This window comes from Rhea americana, unplaced genomic scaffold, assembly GCF_003343005.1.
Source record: "Rhea americana isolate MKP2758 unplaced genomic scaffold, rheAme1 scaffold_75, whole genome shotgun sequence".
Lineage (NCBI taxonomy): Eukaryota > Metazoa > Chordata > Aves > Rheiformes > Rheidae > Rhea > Rhea americana.
This window is the reverse complement of record NW_028186923.1, coordinates 657,838-675,176: the sequence shown is the minus strand read 5'-3', so window position 1 is coordinate 675,176 and position 17,339 is coordinate 657,838. Positions and strand designations below refer to the sequence as shown.

Below are 17,339 nucleotides of genomic sequence, written 5' to 3'. Positions count from 1 at the left end.
TACAAGGGCCACTGTCATTATCATTTAGAAATAATAGCTGCAATAGCAAGGAGTGACRTTGCTGAACCTACCGCTGTCCACCTTAGCCCAGAGATGGGAGTAAACATATACAGGCTGGGATGCAAGAACATCCTCTTTCAGAGAAGACTTACATTACTGTGTCTTATGTCAGACATAAATGGCTTCGGCAGCAGTCTGTGGACTCTCGGGGGGGTAAGAAAAGAAGGGAGTGCTGAATTATTCCAAAGCAGMGCCCCAAAGAAACCAAGAGTGTGAAAGGCATTAGGGCCAAATAGCATGTGAATCAGGAGATTAATTCTGTAAACCAGAGGTTTGGCTACTTCGCAAAGTGAGCTGAGAGCTGAGATTTTAAAAATTATTTTGGAGTTTTTATCCCATGATTCTGTAATACTGTCATTCTCTACTCCTAGAGGATCCTTCCTGTTCGCCATCTTTTGTGACCCATGACTTCATTATTCTTAGTTGGAGAGTGGCTTGGTTGCAGTAGCCTCACCCAGGCTACACTGTCAGCAGAGCACCCATCGCAGGACTGGTGGGTTTAGGTCTCCTCAAAAGGTCTCAAACCTTCTGAAAAAGGTCTCTAAAGAAAGTCTCAAGTCCAGGTCTCCACCCCTGAGTACATTCTTGATCCCTGCTCAAGGACAGGGCATGCTATCAAGGAGGTGAAGTCCAGATACTCTGGGCTTTAAGAGAACTGAACTATTTGGTTGTTGTGTTCAGCCTAACCTTCAGATACTTAACTAAACTGGCAGCCACGTTCTGAATCTGGCCCAAAGTCTGGTTCTTCTCTCACACAACCATAACTCAGAGTAATCGTAGGTACAAAAAATGGGAGGAGGAGAAGGGCCGCAGTTTTCTTGACAGCCTTAGTTAACGGGATGCATCAGCATATCAGAACTGAACTCATGGAAATGAAATGAAATGTTTGCAACTGCTTCTGTGTTAAAGCCCACCAGAATTTGCCCCATCTATTACACTAACTTTGACTAGTACAGTGTTGTGCCATGCGCAAGGACTGTGTAGTATTGTGTTCAGTCTCCTGTTCTGCAAAGCCTGGATATGTGACGGAAGGACTGTGCTTATTCCTCAAGGAGGAAACCTGCTCGAAGATGAGAAAGATAATCCACATGTCTATACCTGGATGCACACGTTTATCATGATGACACTACTAGATCAACATTTGCAAGATCTTCATTTTAGTATTGAAATTTTTATGTTCTGTTTTGCTTAACAAACGTTTAGGCAGATGCAAAGTATATTCCTTTGAAAAGTCTAAAACAACAAAGGAGGCTGCAGAGAAAGATAAAAGTATAGGTAACTCCTACACACATGAGTGTGTGACGTCTGTTGGGAGGTTGAGGATGACGCACTCTCCACTTTGTGCGTGTTTCTAATAATGTATCATTCATGTGCTTTAATTTTTTAAGAAATTGTAATTCATTTTAAGGAGAAACTATACATTCTGACTTCATCTTGTGTGAAGAGAACAAAGCATACCTGAAAGTATTTGAACAAGTTTTGAAAAAGAGCTCTTAGTGCTGGTTAGTTTTATTGTAGTGATGTAACTGAAATGTTGTTGATGTGTTTTCATTTTGCATTAATGCCTTTCTTTCTGTTCTTCTCATGTTCCTCCTCCTCATTAATGCCATGCATTTAACCCATTGTGATGTGTGCCCCTTGGTGGCTGTGTTTTGTTTTCTTTTTTTTTCTGTTTAATTACCTATTCATTTGTTTTGGAATGCTCATTTGGTGATGTATGAACCCAGACCCCATTGATCCATTAGAAGTTGATTTTTATCCTTTGCTTGATGATTTCCCTACCTCAGTCCCAGATATCTCCACCCCCATGCTCCCACCAGTAGGTGTCCAGGCTGTTGCACTTACCCATGACGCAGTGAGGGTCATCTGGGCAGACAACTCTGTCCCAAAGAACCAAAAGACTACTGAGGTTCGCTTTTACACTGTCCGATGGAGAACCAGCTATTCTACAAGTGCTAAATACAAGGTGACGTTTTAACACATTATGAATCAATGAGCTATTTCATGTTTTCCTATTTTATTTGCAAAGACTCTAAATTGTCTTTTAGGAACTTCCCTCAGCCAAAGTTCTTGTTTCAATCAAGAGGAGACTGGCCTGAGTAACTACTGCTTGGTACAAACTTCTGTGTCTAGTTTCACCAAAATGCCATGTTTTAATTCCATATGCTGATTGTTGGAAGTTTTGAGCTTTAATCTTTACCATTTAGGTTTAAATCAGGTAGTTGCAGATGTGATAACACAGCAGTGGAGCATGTATAGGAAGGCATAGCAAGTTCAGTACCACCCACACCATATGGAAATTTGACACATAATAAATAATCTCCTACAGCAAAAATTAAGGTTAGTTTATCCAGAAACTTAGGAATTTGAATGTATATGACAGCAGCAGGGGTATACTAATTTCTATATGTAGTATATTTTTTTCAAGTCTTAATAAAAACAGTGTTAAACTGGGTGTGGTACAGCAGAGGGCTGTGGTGAGACAGGGAGTGGAAAGGAACWGGCATGGAGTTCAGACTTTTTTGTTTGCTTGTTTTTGARAGGTAATCTTTCTGCACAGTATTGTCAGCTTTTGTATAGCATCATATAAAATCCGCCTGATCCAGAGTGAGCGTGTCCTTCCTGCCGTGCCMTGTCGTAAGAGTTGCCTTCTCTTGCCTGCCGGGGTATATTGGTCCATATTCAGTTGTTTGCTATGATGTTGTTTTATCCTGCAAGCGGATTCCCCGTTTTTGGCTGAGCTCTGTCCTAGGAACACCGAGCTCGGGTGACTCCTTTCTGTTAGGGCTGTGGTAGAGGCGGTGCGCTGTACAGCACTGGGGCTCCTCGGCTTCGAGCTTGCATTACGTGTCTGAGCAGGGGCTGGGCTTTCTGAAATCCAGCGTGTGGCTGTCCGCCTCCTCCAGCTTCAAAATGCTTTTACACACGTGCCTTGCAGACTCTAATCCTCGTTCTTTCTCAGCTAATTTTTGGAAGAAGCGAGAATGAAAAGGGGTTGCCTTCAGTCCCTTTTCCCGGTGCAATTTTTCAGCTGTCGCCCTGGCACTCCTCCGTCCCGAGCGGGGCTCGCTGGCGCTCAGCGCAGTGCTCGCACTGGCCGTGTGCTGCTGCAGCTATCGATTTCAGTTGCATTACTCCTGATTTGCATTTACGTTAGCTGAGAGGAGACTCAGGTCAGCTGTCTTTTTGCTGCAGGTGTTGACCTGTTATATAGCATTTAAATAATTGTTCATCTTTACAAGGAGTAAATGTCCTTGCCTCGGTCTTGCAGCTATTACCATACTTCTYGTAGCCTCAGATCCTGAAGTGATGAACAGCGACGTTAAACTTCTTAATAACCGCAATTCTGTATGCTTATGCAGCATATACTTGGGATTTGTTAATAGTTGTAATAAATTGTCCTGCAATTAAGGATTGCAGAACGACGCAGTGTGATGTTTTGAACRCCGTAGCTTGATCTGGCTCTTACTYGGAGATGGATCTCCGTACCCCACAAAACGGGGAACGTAGCACAGTGAAGCCCAGTGAGTCACAGGTCACAGTTATGAAAATAACTCTTGCAGCGAAATGAAAGCTCCAGAAAAAACAACATTATGTTAGGCTGCTCACAGGCAATTACCTATTTTTTTCCTGTTGTCCCCGTAAGTAAGGCACAGGTGGGATGTAGCAGGGCAGCTGCAATATTGTCACTGCAGGGGAATTCACCGGGAATAGTTTCAAATAAGCCAGAAAACAGGAGAAGTGTGGATTGAATTGACAGGAAAACATTGAGGTGTATGATCATGGGATGCTCGTGCGAAACTTTGCTCTCAAACTTTTATCAGTTCAGCAAAGTGAGAGAAACARGACAGAAATTACATTTTTTCTGCTATCATCTTTAATTTTGCCAGTCTGTGGATGGCATATAATRAGCTTGTCTGATTTGTTTACTGCAATTTATTCAACCAGAAGCAGAAATGAAAAATAATCTTCCTAGAGGGTCTCCTTTCTTGAAATGCACAGATTTTTCAAGGAAATAAGGTGAATCCTATTATGATACTCTTTAAAAACAGTGGGAAAGTTTTCATTTTCTTCAGAGGGCTTTGGATCAGGTTTCCATAGAACTTGCATATACATTTGGTTTGAATCTCCTATTCTTTTCAGATTTTTCCCATCRAAGTTTCCCATGGCTTAAAAAATGTATATCAGATCTAATCTAATGAAGGTTTTAGCCTTTCCCATTGAAGTAAAAAAAATTATAAATTTAACTTTGCCCCGTCAACTTTGCTTTRTCAAAACTGGCCCAAGCAGGCATAGCATGGCGTTATTAAAGGTACTAGTTACAGTATATAYCCCCTTCATCTCCATGTGATGTTAACTTCAAGGATGTTTGAGACTATTGAAATGCTAATATTTAGTATAGCGCAAAGAATTCAAAGAAAAATACTCAGTTGGAGACAAATAACCTTCTTTTTACAAAAGAGAAACCAATGTCTTTATTTTCTACTAAAGACTATTTTGTCCAGGAGTAGGCTCAACCCCTACAGTTTTTTCTGTGAATTTGTCCTGATCATATGTAATATCTGAGGACTTTCATAGTGATAGTTATCAAATTTAGATACCYTCGGTCATGCTGAACAGTGTTTTATGCCGCAGATCATTTTATTTCTTCCAAAATCTACTCTGGGGAGAAAATTAGCATTCAGTATTTTGAAATCTGGCCATTAGTTGAAGAATGATTTCTGTAAATGCTAACAGGTAGATRTTTCCGTCTTTGTCCTGCCTGAGTAGTTTATTAATACTTATGTTGTAAGTACTGTCTTTGCTTCAATGAGACTTTTTATAAAGAGAGGCTCAGTGATGGAGTCTTAGTACACATAAGTTGCAAAACTGCTAATTTCTAAGGACTGGGAACTTTACTTGAATATGAAGATGATAATATCTTGAATTGCATTAAGTCGTCCTATTAAATAGTATGCAAAATATCTGCCAGGGCACTTGTGATAAAACAGCTTCCCATACAGGCTTACACYGTACATTCATTAATGAGTCTTAAAAGTAAATTTTTCCCACTTTCCCAGGAAAATTATTTCTTTATTCTGYAGTGCAGTAGAAGCTGGATGTATCATTTTTAATCAGGGTTCGTTAGTTTATTTTGAATCGTTTGATTCGACAATGAGCATCAGAATGGCCCTGGTGAATACCAGCGAGGTGCCTGCTTATGCACTTCTTTCAAAGTGCAAATACCAAGTTRGTCTTCAGATGCAAAGTCATCTATATGTTATATGAGGATACCCAATACACTCTTCGCTTTTAGAGTGTGAGTCCTTATTCAGTAAACTTTAGGTACAGAAATATTTAAAATTGTGCAGCACCTTTAACTGACTTTACTGTAAGTCATTAGCACTGAAGGATGGGACACGAGGCCCTGAAGTTTGGGAAGCGTAGCATTGGTTTCATTCAATTGTCACCAGTTTATCCCATAGTTTTCTTCTCACTTGTCTYCATTGATACCAGCGCAGTTTCTCTCAAACTGTTGCTTACTATGGGCTGAGGTAAAAAGCTAAATCAGCTAAATACAGATGATCAATTTGAAATTCATATCAAATTCGAGATGTTTCACTGTTCATAACAAATCGTAGTGAAGCAAATCAATAATATGATTCAAGTATAATATAGAAAATTATATTTTACCAAGCAAAAGTGTTTTGCGAATACAAAAATAYATCTTTATCCATGTGTCCTGGGCATTTTGATCTCTTTCATAGAAAAGTGTTAARCCCGGGAACTGGAAAGCCTTGGTCAGGACTGTTAATAGAGGCTCCAATGTGCCTCTACTAAGAACCAGTAGATACTAAAACATTTTTTTGAGAYGGAACCCATCAAAGACGCTGGAAATGAATGTTTCAGTTATGGAAGTGTTCCTATTTTTTTTCCTCATGGAGGCATTGATGAAGGCCACAATGTTAGCTTTCAATTTACATTTGAAAAAAATGCATCACAAATTGCTTTGTCTGGGAAAAGAGAAAGACAAGGCATCACAATAATTTATTTAACTGCCTAAATTATAGGCACTAAGTTTAGTGTCATATTTATGGTACTAGAAATAGTTCTGTTAAGGTATGCAGCAGCAATAGACCTATTCTGCTTGAAAAAGACATTCATTGGGACTGTATTTTGCTTAGTTATAAGCAAAAAGAGTTGCTTTAAAGGTGTTATTCSCTGCTTCTCTTTGCAGTCAGCAGATACGACAGCTTTGAGTCACACTGTGATAGGCCTCAAGCCAAACACCATGTACGAGTTCTCCGTCATGGTCACCAAAGGTCGGCGGTCAAGCACGTGGAGCATGACTGCGCACGCCACAACCTATGAAGCAGGTACGTCAAGACTTGCTGAAATGGTTCTGTTTGCGTTTTTTTTTTTTTTTTTTTTTTTTTTATTACGTACGTTAGTGTGTAAATCAGTAAAAAGGAGCTTTCAAGTTCTGAAACTCAGTGGGTACCTTGCCCCATAAATGTAATATGTGAATTTCAGTGTTAGTGATTTTAAGCAGTTTTCCGTTTTCAAAGAAACCTAAGATCAGGTGAGAACATGAGAAAAAGTCAAGTGAGCAGTCTTTTCAGCCTGTACATTATTTAATGCAAAGACACAATTATCTACTCTGTAAAGCATGTTATCTTATATAAAGGCCCTTCTGACTGGTCTCATAAGGCATCTTTCCTATGCTCGGTGCCTTTACACATCTATATTTAATTTCCAACAAACAGCCAACATTAATATTAACAATATGCTTACAATAAATAAATATGCTTTAAAGATTTTATGTAGCTGCTGTTCTCAAATATTCCAGTGGTAGTTTTCAAGTCAAAAGCTATTACCTGGAAGCTACTTCAGATTCTGAAGGAGATGAAATCCAATTTTGATAGCAGATACCAGATGCATATTACATGTAGCATTGGTTTGTTGGGATAAAAATATTTGAGAAGGGCTGGAGACTTAAAGATCTCTGTAGGTGAAATGATACCGTTCAGAACTCTAATTTCTCTGTTATTTACCTACAAAATAACTGCAATGGGGAAATAGTATGCCTGGGTTTTATTTCTAGTTATCCTGTAGCCATTAACGGAAGTGTGTTGTGATCACAGAATGCCCTCAGCTGTCTTTGGGAAAGACTAGTGTTTTCCATTCAATTTGCTGTGCRTTTAGAATAAGCTGCTGAGCCCCTCTTGTGAAAGTGTGGAGTAGATTTACTTTTAAGTAATGAACTCCCCCGAACTGCCAGACCTTAGCAGCAGAGAGCAGCAGTCTCTGCRCAGGGAGAAGATCAAGAAGTCTTTGCTTGCTCTGGCTAATTCCAGCTGAGCTCCACGGCCCTGGCTACCTGCCTTTTTATTCCTTTTGGTAGTGGCATCCCATGCTTCCAGCCTCTCCTCTCTTACCGTGAGGCTGTGTACAGCAAAACCAGCAGATTTTCCACAGTCTTTGTGATTTCCTATATATCATGATATATTCCCTTGTCCATGGATAAGAATGTAGTTTTGTTTAGAATATTTTTCTTCTTCRGTGCTTGTAGATAACAATACATACATTTGGACACCAATGTAATAAGTACTCTATTTTTCCGAGGGTGACTAATGGCCTTGAAAACACTCTAGGTACCATTACAAATTAGTGTCTGCCAACAGCTCCCAAATAAAGTCTGCTGGTAAATATTGATTTGTTTTGGGTTTTTTTTTTTTGTAATGAAAACCACAGTACACGCCAGTTAATTAACTGAGGGAAAATAAGAGGGAATATATGTGTCCTTAGATTTTCCCATGCGATTGCAATGCAATTATCTGAGCTTGATGGAGCAGCTCTGTTAATTAAGGGCATCCTGCATTGCTGATCTTTATTGCCTATTTTGTACCCAKTCCGCATGCTGAATTTCCAGTAATGGTATTTCAAAATGTTCATCAATATAGAATTCACTAGAGGTTACTAACATGGGCTGGGGAGAACTGTTTCGCCCATAATTCAAAGCAACTTTCAAGCCAGGTCCCTTCCCCAGATCTGTCTACATAAGTCTTAATGATGTGGAGGGTGTTAATGAGTGCTAAAGGAAACATCTAAAGCTTTGATGTTGGCAGTCCCAGTGGCACTGGCTCTGGACATACGAGACCAAACATGCTGTCCCAGCACATGCYATCAGCAGTCTGCCATGGCCAGACCTATCTGCCCCAAGAGCATCAGCTGGTGATCTGTCACCTCCTTAGTAAAATACCATCGTCAGGAAAAACGTTCATTTTCTTTGGATGTATTTCTTGATTGCTTGGGATTCTCCCGAAAAGCTCAAGCGATGCAGATAACAGGAGGGCATTTGTCCCCAGGTTGTTTGTGATGGGAGCCTTCATGGTGTCTGGCCGTTCCCTTCTTTCGTGTTCCTTAGGATTGTTTAGGTTTCTCATTCTAAGATTTGTAGGTATTTCCTTTAGATTGGGCTGGTTTAGCTCAGCATAACCCACCTGATCTTAAAAGCAGTACTTCATTAAAGGGCTTTAAGGGGGTTCTTCAGACAGTCAAAAAAAAATTGTTAGTGGAAATATGTGTAGGACATGTATGATGTGATGCTCATATACTCTGTTCTCCATGCTGTTATGTTATGTATAAGCTCTAAGTTTTCAGTGGCCTATATCAGAGCAAGTAAATGAATAACGAGCCCAGCACCAATATAATACTCCTCACTCCCATTTTCTTTCTTTTTTAATAATTGTCAAATTTTCATTTCTCCTTCAGAGTCTTAGGATAGTATCTTAAAATATCTGAGACACTATGTAAGACCTTGTGGGCAGCATGTAGTAGGRTGCAGAGCAGATGCTCAGTCTGAGTCACACATCAACTCAGAAATCCAGTCTTCTGTCCTACAGTAAATATACAAAAGCTAAGAATTTGCTATCAACTTTAAAATGCCCAAAGCTGAGTATGTATTTAATAAACATACACATTTGCATTTGGTTTTATACTGATAGGTACCTAGAGAAGCCACGATATTATTACTGTTATTAAATGTATTGGTCTCCCAAAGCGTATTAGATATACTTGAATACCTCARTGGTTATTTAGATATAAGGACCAACATTAGCTGTAGGAGGATAAGTGCTATTCAGCAAATCCTTATGTGTCTCCACTTAGTGTTTTGTACAACTACCATTATTATAATTTAACTTCTAGACAAATCATAGATTAAATATTTGAAAAGCATCTAAGGATCCCTGCATTTGAAAGGATCTAAGAAAGTGGTAAATACCTACTGAGTAGTTCATTTCTATTACAGTATATAAGGAATTCAAGGGAAGGTGAATAACTTCTGTTTTCAATTACTTTCATTCTTTTCAGCTCCAACCTCTGCACCCAAGGATTTGACAGTCATTACACGGGAGGGGAAGCCCCGAGCTGTCATCGTCAGCTGGCAGCCGCCGTTAGAAGCCAATGGAAAAATTACTGGTAAATGTTTACATTTTCCTGTATTCTCCTTTTCCTTTTACTATTCTGATCATTCACTYCATATTTTCCTGGAAACATTTCTGTTTGTTTCCCGAATGCTATTTGATCTGACTTTATTTTATTTTTTCTTATTTTTATCAGCCAACTTGGTCTAGGAGTAAGTTCAGTTAGAGGTACTGTAAGATTTAAACCTCAGTGAATGTAAATCTTTTATTTTTAAATGCTAAGAATACTAATATAAGTTTAAAATGCAGCATTTTAAGCAAAGGTTTAGGAGTATGTGCTGCTCACATAATTAGGAATGACTAATAAGTAGTTTGTTTRGCAATAATGCAATATGTAGTATACATAATGATAGGTTGCTTGGTACTGCACATAATGGTAGGATTTATTGGTGGATATTTAGCTATACAGTAAAAACTTAAAGCAATGATGATCAGAGAAAAACTCTAATATTGATTGACAAGAACTGAACTTAATGGATGCTTCACAATGACAGATTTTATTTTCCAAAATACTGGATATAACCTTSGCACCTAATTAAGACATCCATTACAAGCCCATAATGTTAATTTAGTATGAAAAATATAGTCGAGTTCTATCTGAGATTTTGCATTTAAATGATCACTTTAGGCTTTAACAGACATCTTAGAGGCATATAATTATTAGGAGAAATACTGTTCAACTTCAAAAATGTGCACATTATGGTCTCATTACTACAAACAATTGGTGTAGGCAAGTTTTGCAAAATATTTTTTTCATGTGGGARAAAGTATGTGTATGTCACCATTACTATTAATAATCCCAGCTACACACTACTGAAGTATTGAGAAATATAAAGGTAAGAGTGCTTCAAAATAACGTYCTGTATAAGCAATGAGAAGTAAAGAGCACTAGATCAGATTTTTGGCTATTGTAAATCAGCGTGGCTTCACAGGCATCAAGTGAGCTATTCTGAGTTACACCAGGAAAGTATCCCACTTTATATTACCAATAAAATAAAGATGTATTTCTATTTGATCATTGCCCAGCAATAACTATTCTTATGTTAGAAYGGCTTAACCATGTGTGTGTGTGTATTTATTAAAAAGTGTATTATAATATTGTAAGTGCAATATATATTATTATATAATTTACTTATAATATGATTATAATACATTATAATCAGAGCTTTGCATTCAGTGACCATTTCCAAAAAGAGGATATTTCAATGAAATGGTTCTGTTTACATTAGCCTAATTTAATTACTGTAGAAATGAGCATTCTAATAGACAGTACAATAAAATGAGCACTCARTGACCCTGATTCCCCAATGACTAAAAGACAGAATAACATAAAAGCTTTTCTGATTTGCAAGATTTAAAATGACTCAGTGGTGGCAACTTTTATAGAGCTTTTCCACAGAAACAGCAGTCAGCCCCGAGAGCAGGCTAGGTCTGCTGCTGTCAGTGCCCAAACTGCTTGTGTACTGCTGGTTGTAGTACTTGTTTGAAGAACTCTAGGATTTTTTTACTGCAGATATGGTCAACTGTTTCTTAGACACATCAAGCATTTCTGATGTCACTGTGGAGAGTAGAAATGTCCCTAACAAACAAATCTTCATTCCWGCAAATGCTTGAGCAAGTGTATTTGTGTTAATATATGACAGTGGCTGTCATATCTTCATACATATTAATTCACATGCTATGGTCACAGAAATGCTTAGTAATCCCAAACTGCAATTCACTAAATAAAGCCCTATAACGCAAAACGTGCAAAAAGCAAATAAATAAATAAATAAATAAAATAAAATAAAATAAAGAAAAAAGATTTTTTTCATCCTAACACTGCTTTTCCCTGATCAGTGTAACTATTTGTGTGGAATGAGAGTTTTGAAAAGCATTTTTGTTTCGAGAGCAAAATAGGGGAAAAGTGAAAATAAGACTTACGCTGGTTTCATGGCAACTTAGGATCTAGGCACAAAAATCAAGTGCAGAATACCTGCCTAGGCTCTTCAGCAGGGCCCGTAGCACCAGCTGCGGACTGTTTTCTTTGCAGACTACAAATATTTAGCGTTGCCMCTCCAAGGTAAGCGTCTCAGCCAAGTAGGGTGATCTGGGTAGCAGAAGTCCTTCTGCAGTCAGTCAGTGGGGGGGACCCGGGTTTGCACRTACCTGGTGCATTACTCAGGGAGGAGATAACTGTCTCAGCTAAATTTGTTCTATTTAAAACACGCTACTATTCTTTCATTTAATAGTGTTGTCATCGAGTACGTACCCAGGGGGACAGAAACCCTTAGTTCAGTTTCTTCTTGTGCTTGAAGGTTATAGAATAAAAAGGGAATTACGGTGTTGAATATCCTCCAGCTGGCTGAGGAGGGAATTGGATCCATGTTCTCCTGCCTGCATCAAGTCTTTCCCTTTTCATTGCAGAAAAGCAATAGCAAGTGTTACGGTTTCTGCAAAACGCATCATTGCTTCTATGTATGCGACATGCTTTCAAGGCATACTTCCAGGGCTGGCCTTGGAGCTGCTTACGTGGCATTGAGATACCCTTCAGCTCCATCTTTTGGAAGCGGCAGAGCTTAGGCAAGAGCTAGAGATCTCTTTGTGTAGGCTGGAGTGTTTCTGTGCTTGCCAGGCAGCCCTGGAGACAACAGATATTTGTGAAGTGAGGCAGCTGCAGGTGTTGGAGGTCCCCTGGTGAGGTTTGGTTGCCACAGAAGCGTTGAAGGCCTCACCACCTGGGGTGAACACTTCACTCAAGAACAGGACTTTCCTTCTCTCTAAACTATAATTTGCCCAGAAGATTACTCCTAGAAACTGTTATTTCCTAACACTTGCACTTACATGGTCTTCAACTAGAGCTTTGAAATGAAAATGTTGGCCTGAAAACTCAAATCCACCCACCTGTGCAGCCTGGCCCACAAAAGTAGGAGAACGTGGGGCTGCTTGTGAGCCCCGCTTGGGGGGTGCTTGGGGGATTTATGCTCTAGGTTCTGTTTTCTGTTCTATTTGATAAGGAAGTGCTTAGTTACTGTAGTACTTTCGGTTACCAAAACTCTTGAGGTTTGGGTTCTTCATTCCTTTTCCCCAAATACTTTACCATAAAGTTGCCAAGAAATATTGCATGGCTTCTCTTGAGCCCTCAGGAAGTGATGAGCATTATCAATGCCTTTTAGTTTTATTTCAGCTCTGAAACACTGTGATTTCATACTGAAACARATGATGGTTATCACACTGAATCATGCACCCGAATTTGGCAAATGTACTTGCGACAGAACATTTTAATGTGTTATATATGTTTATATATGATAACTATTTTTACAGAGAATATTGTTGTTTTGTTCTAAAAATAGACAAATATCAAAATATTCATCGAAACTGTTTTGATCAAGAGACCTACCATTACTGTTTTTTTAAAAAAAAAGAAAGCACTAATTGTTCAGAAATCTGAATTTTGTACGCATTTCATAAAGCAAGCAGGTTAAATGTGATTTAAGTACTAACTGAGAGACTGTGTTTATTCAGCTTACATCCTCTTCTATACTTTGGACAAGAACACTCCCATTGATGACTGGATTATGGAGTCCATCAGCGGTGACCGACTTACCCACCAAATCATGGACCTCAACCTAGACACTGTTTACTACTTCCGAATCCAGGCTCGCAATGCCAAAGGAGTGGGGCCTCTCTCTGATCCGATTTTCTTCCGGACACTGAAAGGTTTGAAACTTTGTCATCTGGATATTAATGATATGTAGGATTTTCTGTGCCTCAGTAGGAGCTTTGCAATTAATTCCATGTCAGCTAGAAGAAATCCTATTACTTACTGAGAGATAAAAGCAAAATGCTCTATACAGCAGTTGACAAAAGTAAACCACATAATGAGGCAGCAACTATATTTTTAAATTCAGTCAGCTGGGGGAAAACATTCTGACACCGCCTAACTTTTGCTATCAGTAATAAAGCTAATTGGATCTGACGGGATTTCTCTGGGGAGATACCTTTTCATTTTGGATCCTCTGGTGGCTGTGCAAGTGGTGATGACTCACTCGCAGATCAGCAGAGTTGGCATGGCAGAATGCKGCTTAGAAAACTCCGCAAGCTGTCTGAGATGCAGTCTGACTTTGCATGGGGAATGTTGCACCAGGTATTTTTTGGTACCTGTCGTTAATAGCTGATAAATCAACACCCAATATCTCCTTCTTAGTGACCAGAAAGAAGGAGCAGGCAAAAGGCGGGGGGTGGGGTGGAGGGACGACGCATTTTGCTGGCTTGCGCTTTGGTAGATGTTTTAACAGGGCTGTTGCCTTTATGAGAGCAAAGGTCTGCACGTATAACAGGCTCCATTTCAAGCTGAGAAAGGGGATGTCCTCTAATATCATCCCTGCTACCTACCTGTATGAAGGCCTACAATGATCTACCCATAAATTATTGGTTAGAAGATATAAGCAGCATCACCGTGAGTGGGAAGCAGGATGTTTGCAGTAGCTGTTTTCCTTYTGTTTTAACTGTCACTCATTTGTTTGCACAAAAGATGAAATTACTTTAAGAAAGACATGTAATTAATGAGAAAAATCAAATAAAATAAACAGTGAACCTCTTCCAGAAAAGTAGCATGGCATGCAGGAAAACATTTTCTTGTTCTGTCTTTTCTAGAGAAATTCCAARGATTTGTATGTAAAAATAACGTCCTGGCAGAAAGTAATTGATACTGAAGCTAGGCTAGACCTGAAAAGTCACAACTGGAGGGAAATTCAGATTCAAACCTGTAAGAGGGAGGTTTGGAATTAATGTTCCAATTCAAACTTCTTCTTAATCAGTTATACGTGACTTCATCTAACGCAGGCTATATAAAAGCTGAGCGAAATGACTGAGAGGGAGGAGGAGAAACTCCCTTTTCAGTGAGTCCCTCGCACCTACCCGCAGGGATGAGCGAGGGCACGCGCGGCGCTGGCAGAGAGCTTGCCCTCTGAGCTTCGCTGACGTCCGTGTCTATAAAACACRCTGTCGACCACCGAGGCTGAGGGTGAAAGCCTCGTACAACAGTTGTCATCAATTAGCAAGAGTCGGAAAAAATGAAAAACTGTGTCAATTTGTTCTGAGCTTATCACAGCCTGTCCACGTTCATGGAACTTGCTTGTCCGAGTCATGTTTTGCTTGAATGAATTATTGGCAAGATCCTGATTATTCATTCTCTACTACCATGAAATGYGAAGAGAGAGCACTTTGCAAGTGCTCTGTCAAGGGGATGGTGCCAACTTAATTTCATACTCACAGTTTGTACCAAGGAAGGTTTAAATCTGAGTTTAAAATGAATCAAAGCATCAAAATATAACAAACTAATGAGGTATCAAAAGATACAGAGACCCAGAGATCTAACTAAACCAAAAGATTAATGGACTAGATATCACCTACTTTGTAATGTTTACACAGAGCACCATAAAACTCATTTGGGAAATGAATTCTAGATCAGACAGCATCAACAGATAGCAAAAAGATAAATCTATAATTTGTTACATCTTGTAATAGCCTACAAGGACTATGTCTAATACCCTGCCATGAATATTTAATSATATCCACCCTAAATATGTCATGTTCAATAATATTCAACTGTTTTTTGACAAATCTGTCTCTACATTTGAGGTGAAAAGACCTTCTGAAGCCTTGAGAGCATTCTAAATTATGCAAAAATGTTCGTTTCCTGCCCTTAATGGTTATTAACAGAAGATGTGTATGTGCCATATGGTAATGAATGAATGCTCTGATAGGAAATATATGTCCTGATCAGAGGAAGTTTTAAACTACAAGGAACTAAATAAGCATCAAAGATCTGCTAAGTCACCCAGTCTGATTTTATATATTACAGCACATAAAGCTCCTTCAAGGAAACCAAGCCATTACTTGTGTTAGAATTGCARTGTGAGTATTTGTAGTGACTTGCCTCTGCTAATGAAAATGTAGTGATCTGTGAGAAAATAGATATGTTTAATAGTAAATAACAGTACCGCAGGAGCAATGAGTTTATGTTCTTCCACCTCAGTTCCACGGATAATAATATACAGTCAAATGGGCAAATCCTTAGCTTATTGTCGTTGCACTGTGGACTGTAATGAATATATGAAAGTTTACATCAGTTGAGGATCTGCTTTTTTACGCTCTGGCTGGCTATGGCTAAATTTATYACTTAAAGCATGAAGATGCTGATACCCATTCTTGTGAGCCTGGAACAGAAGCTGGGTAAAATGTGGGACATTTTGGCCCAAGTTACCTAATAACAAAATTTGAGGTCTTTTCTGGGATTTTTCTTGGTCCTTGCAGAAGTAAATACATACAGGCTGAAATGTATTTGCAGCTGCCCAGTGAAACACGGTAACTAAAGAGTGAATGGACTGGTGACAGGCAGGACTGAGGATTCCCTCAATTTTTCAAACAATWTATATCAGTGATTTTTTTCATCTATAACAGAAATAAGCAAATCTCAGAAGTACACTTGCTGGATTTACTTGTGCTTTCTTCTGCCAAACCATAAGTATTCTGGATTTCAGACAGTGTTTACAAACAGACCTTAGTTATATGCTGAACTCCATTAACTAAATAAAATTAAAGAGTAGTATTCATCTTGTCAGAATCGCACAAAACATTGCATCAATACAGATAAAATGAAAAAAAAGTGCCTATTGAATGCGTGCTCAGTATCCTGGAAACATATGTACGTATAATGAAGCTATCGACGTAATTTCAAGCATGAATAAAACGCTAGATTGGATGTGTTTCTAAAGGGGTGAGTGGACAGGGGGAGAGGAAGAGCGAGAGAAAGAGGCTGTGGTCTCAGCTGTGTAACCACTGTTGCGTATTATCGTAACGCTAAGATCCGCAAGGAAAACTTCATCCCTGGACTTTCTACGGGACATCAGGATTAGATGTACCATTTCCATGCCATCTCTAAACGAGCCCTGAAATCGCAGATGATGGTGATTTCCCCCGTCCGTTGGCAAGGATGATGTGGGGCAGCATTTTTAGCACTGCAGTGCCCTCTAATGCTGTGTCGGAGCTGTGTTAAATAGCACATCCCTGCTCTCGAACGGCACAAAATGTGAACCCGTCTGACCTGCCAGCAGCAAACGCGGCCGTGGTCCTGCGGTGCCTCATGGCCTGGAGGTGCCTCAGGTGATGTCCCCGTTAGAGCTTGGAGAGGGCAGCAAAGGCAGCATGTCGCCAGGGCAGCTGGCACGTCTCACCCGCCCTTGGGCGAAGGTAGCTGCCATTGCTATCAAGTGGTCAATGTTTGCATTAAATATATTTGTCCTGGGGGAAGAGCCATAGTCCCAGGCAGGGCTCAGTGGAAAAATGCAGGCTCCCGTAGGTATTTCTCAAGAGTTTGACGAAAACGGGGCCGTATGTGCTCCGTTCCCCTCTATTCTTCTTGGCAGCCATCTGAAAAAGTTGGGGGGGGGGGAAGTGTATAGGGATCATTTAAGGTTCTTTGCTCCCTCTGCCACCATCATGGGAGTCATAAATGTGTCTGTCAGGGTGATGCAGTTGGATGTTAACTGCTCGCTCAGTACCTTAATTTTTTCCTAGCATGATCTCATGATCTACCAGAGGGTTTGTAGTGACTTTAGCAGAGAAGGGGACAGCGTGCTCTGCATCTGTAAGCAGGGGTTATTCAGCTTCTAGAATTCACTCACTTTTTCCCCAGTTTCCAGTGCTTAAATTTCTTGCATATTTTATTAAGCAGAGGATTGGTTAATGCTCTGTAATGGTAGCTATTTATGAATCTAAAGAAAGTTTAATTCCCTCAGTCACGTCGTAAATAGTCAGAAGTTGTAGCTG

General features: G+C 39.6%; 1 protein-coding gene across 1 annotated transcript in view; it reads left to right on the top strand.

The window, feature by feature from the left end:
• DCC (DCC netrin 1 receptor) overlaps positions 1-17,339 on the top strand; it is a 547,514-nt gene that overhangs the window by 476,600 nt on the left and 53,575 nt on the right. The window contains exons 17-20 of the mRNA XM_085322164.1: positions 1,788-2,026; positions 6,278-6,416; positions 9,415-9,522; positions 13,032-13,226. Of these exons, the coding sequence (XP_085178290.1) occupies positions 1,788-2,026; positions 6,278-6,416; positions 9,415-9,522; positions 13,032-13,226 (681 nt within the window). The remainder of the gene's footprint in view (positions 1-1,787; positions 2,027-6,277; positions 6,417-9,414; positions 9,523-13,031; positions 13,227-17,339) is intronic.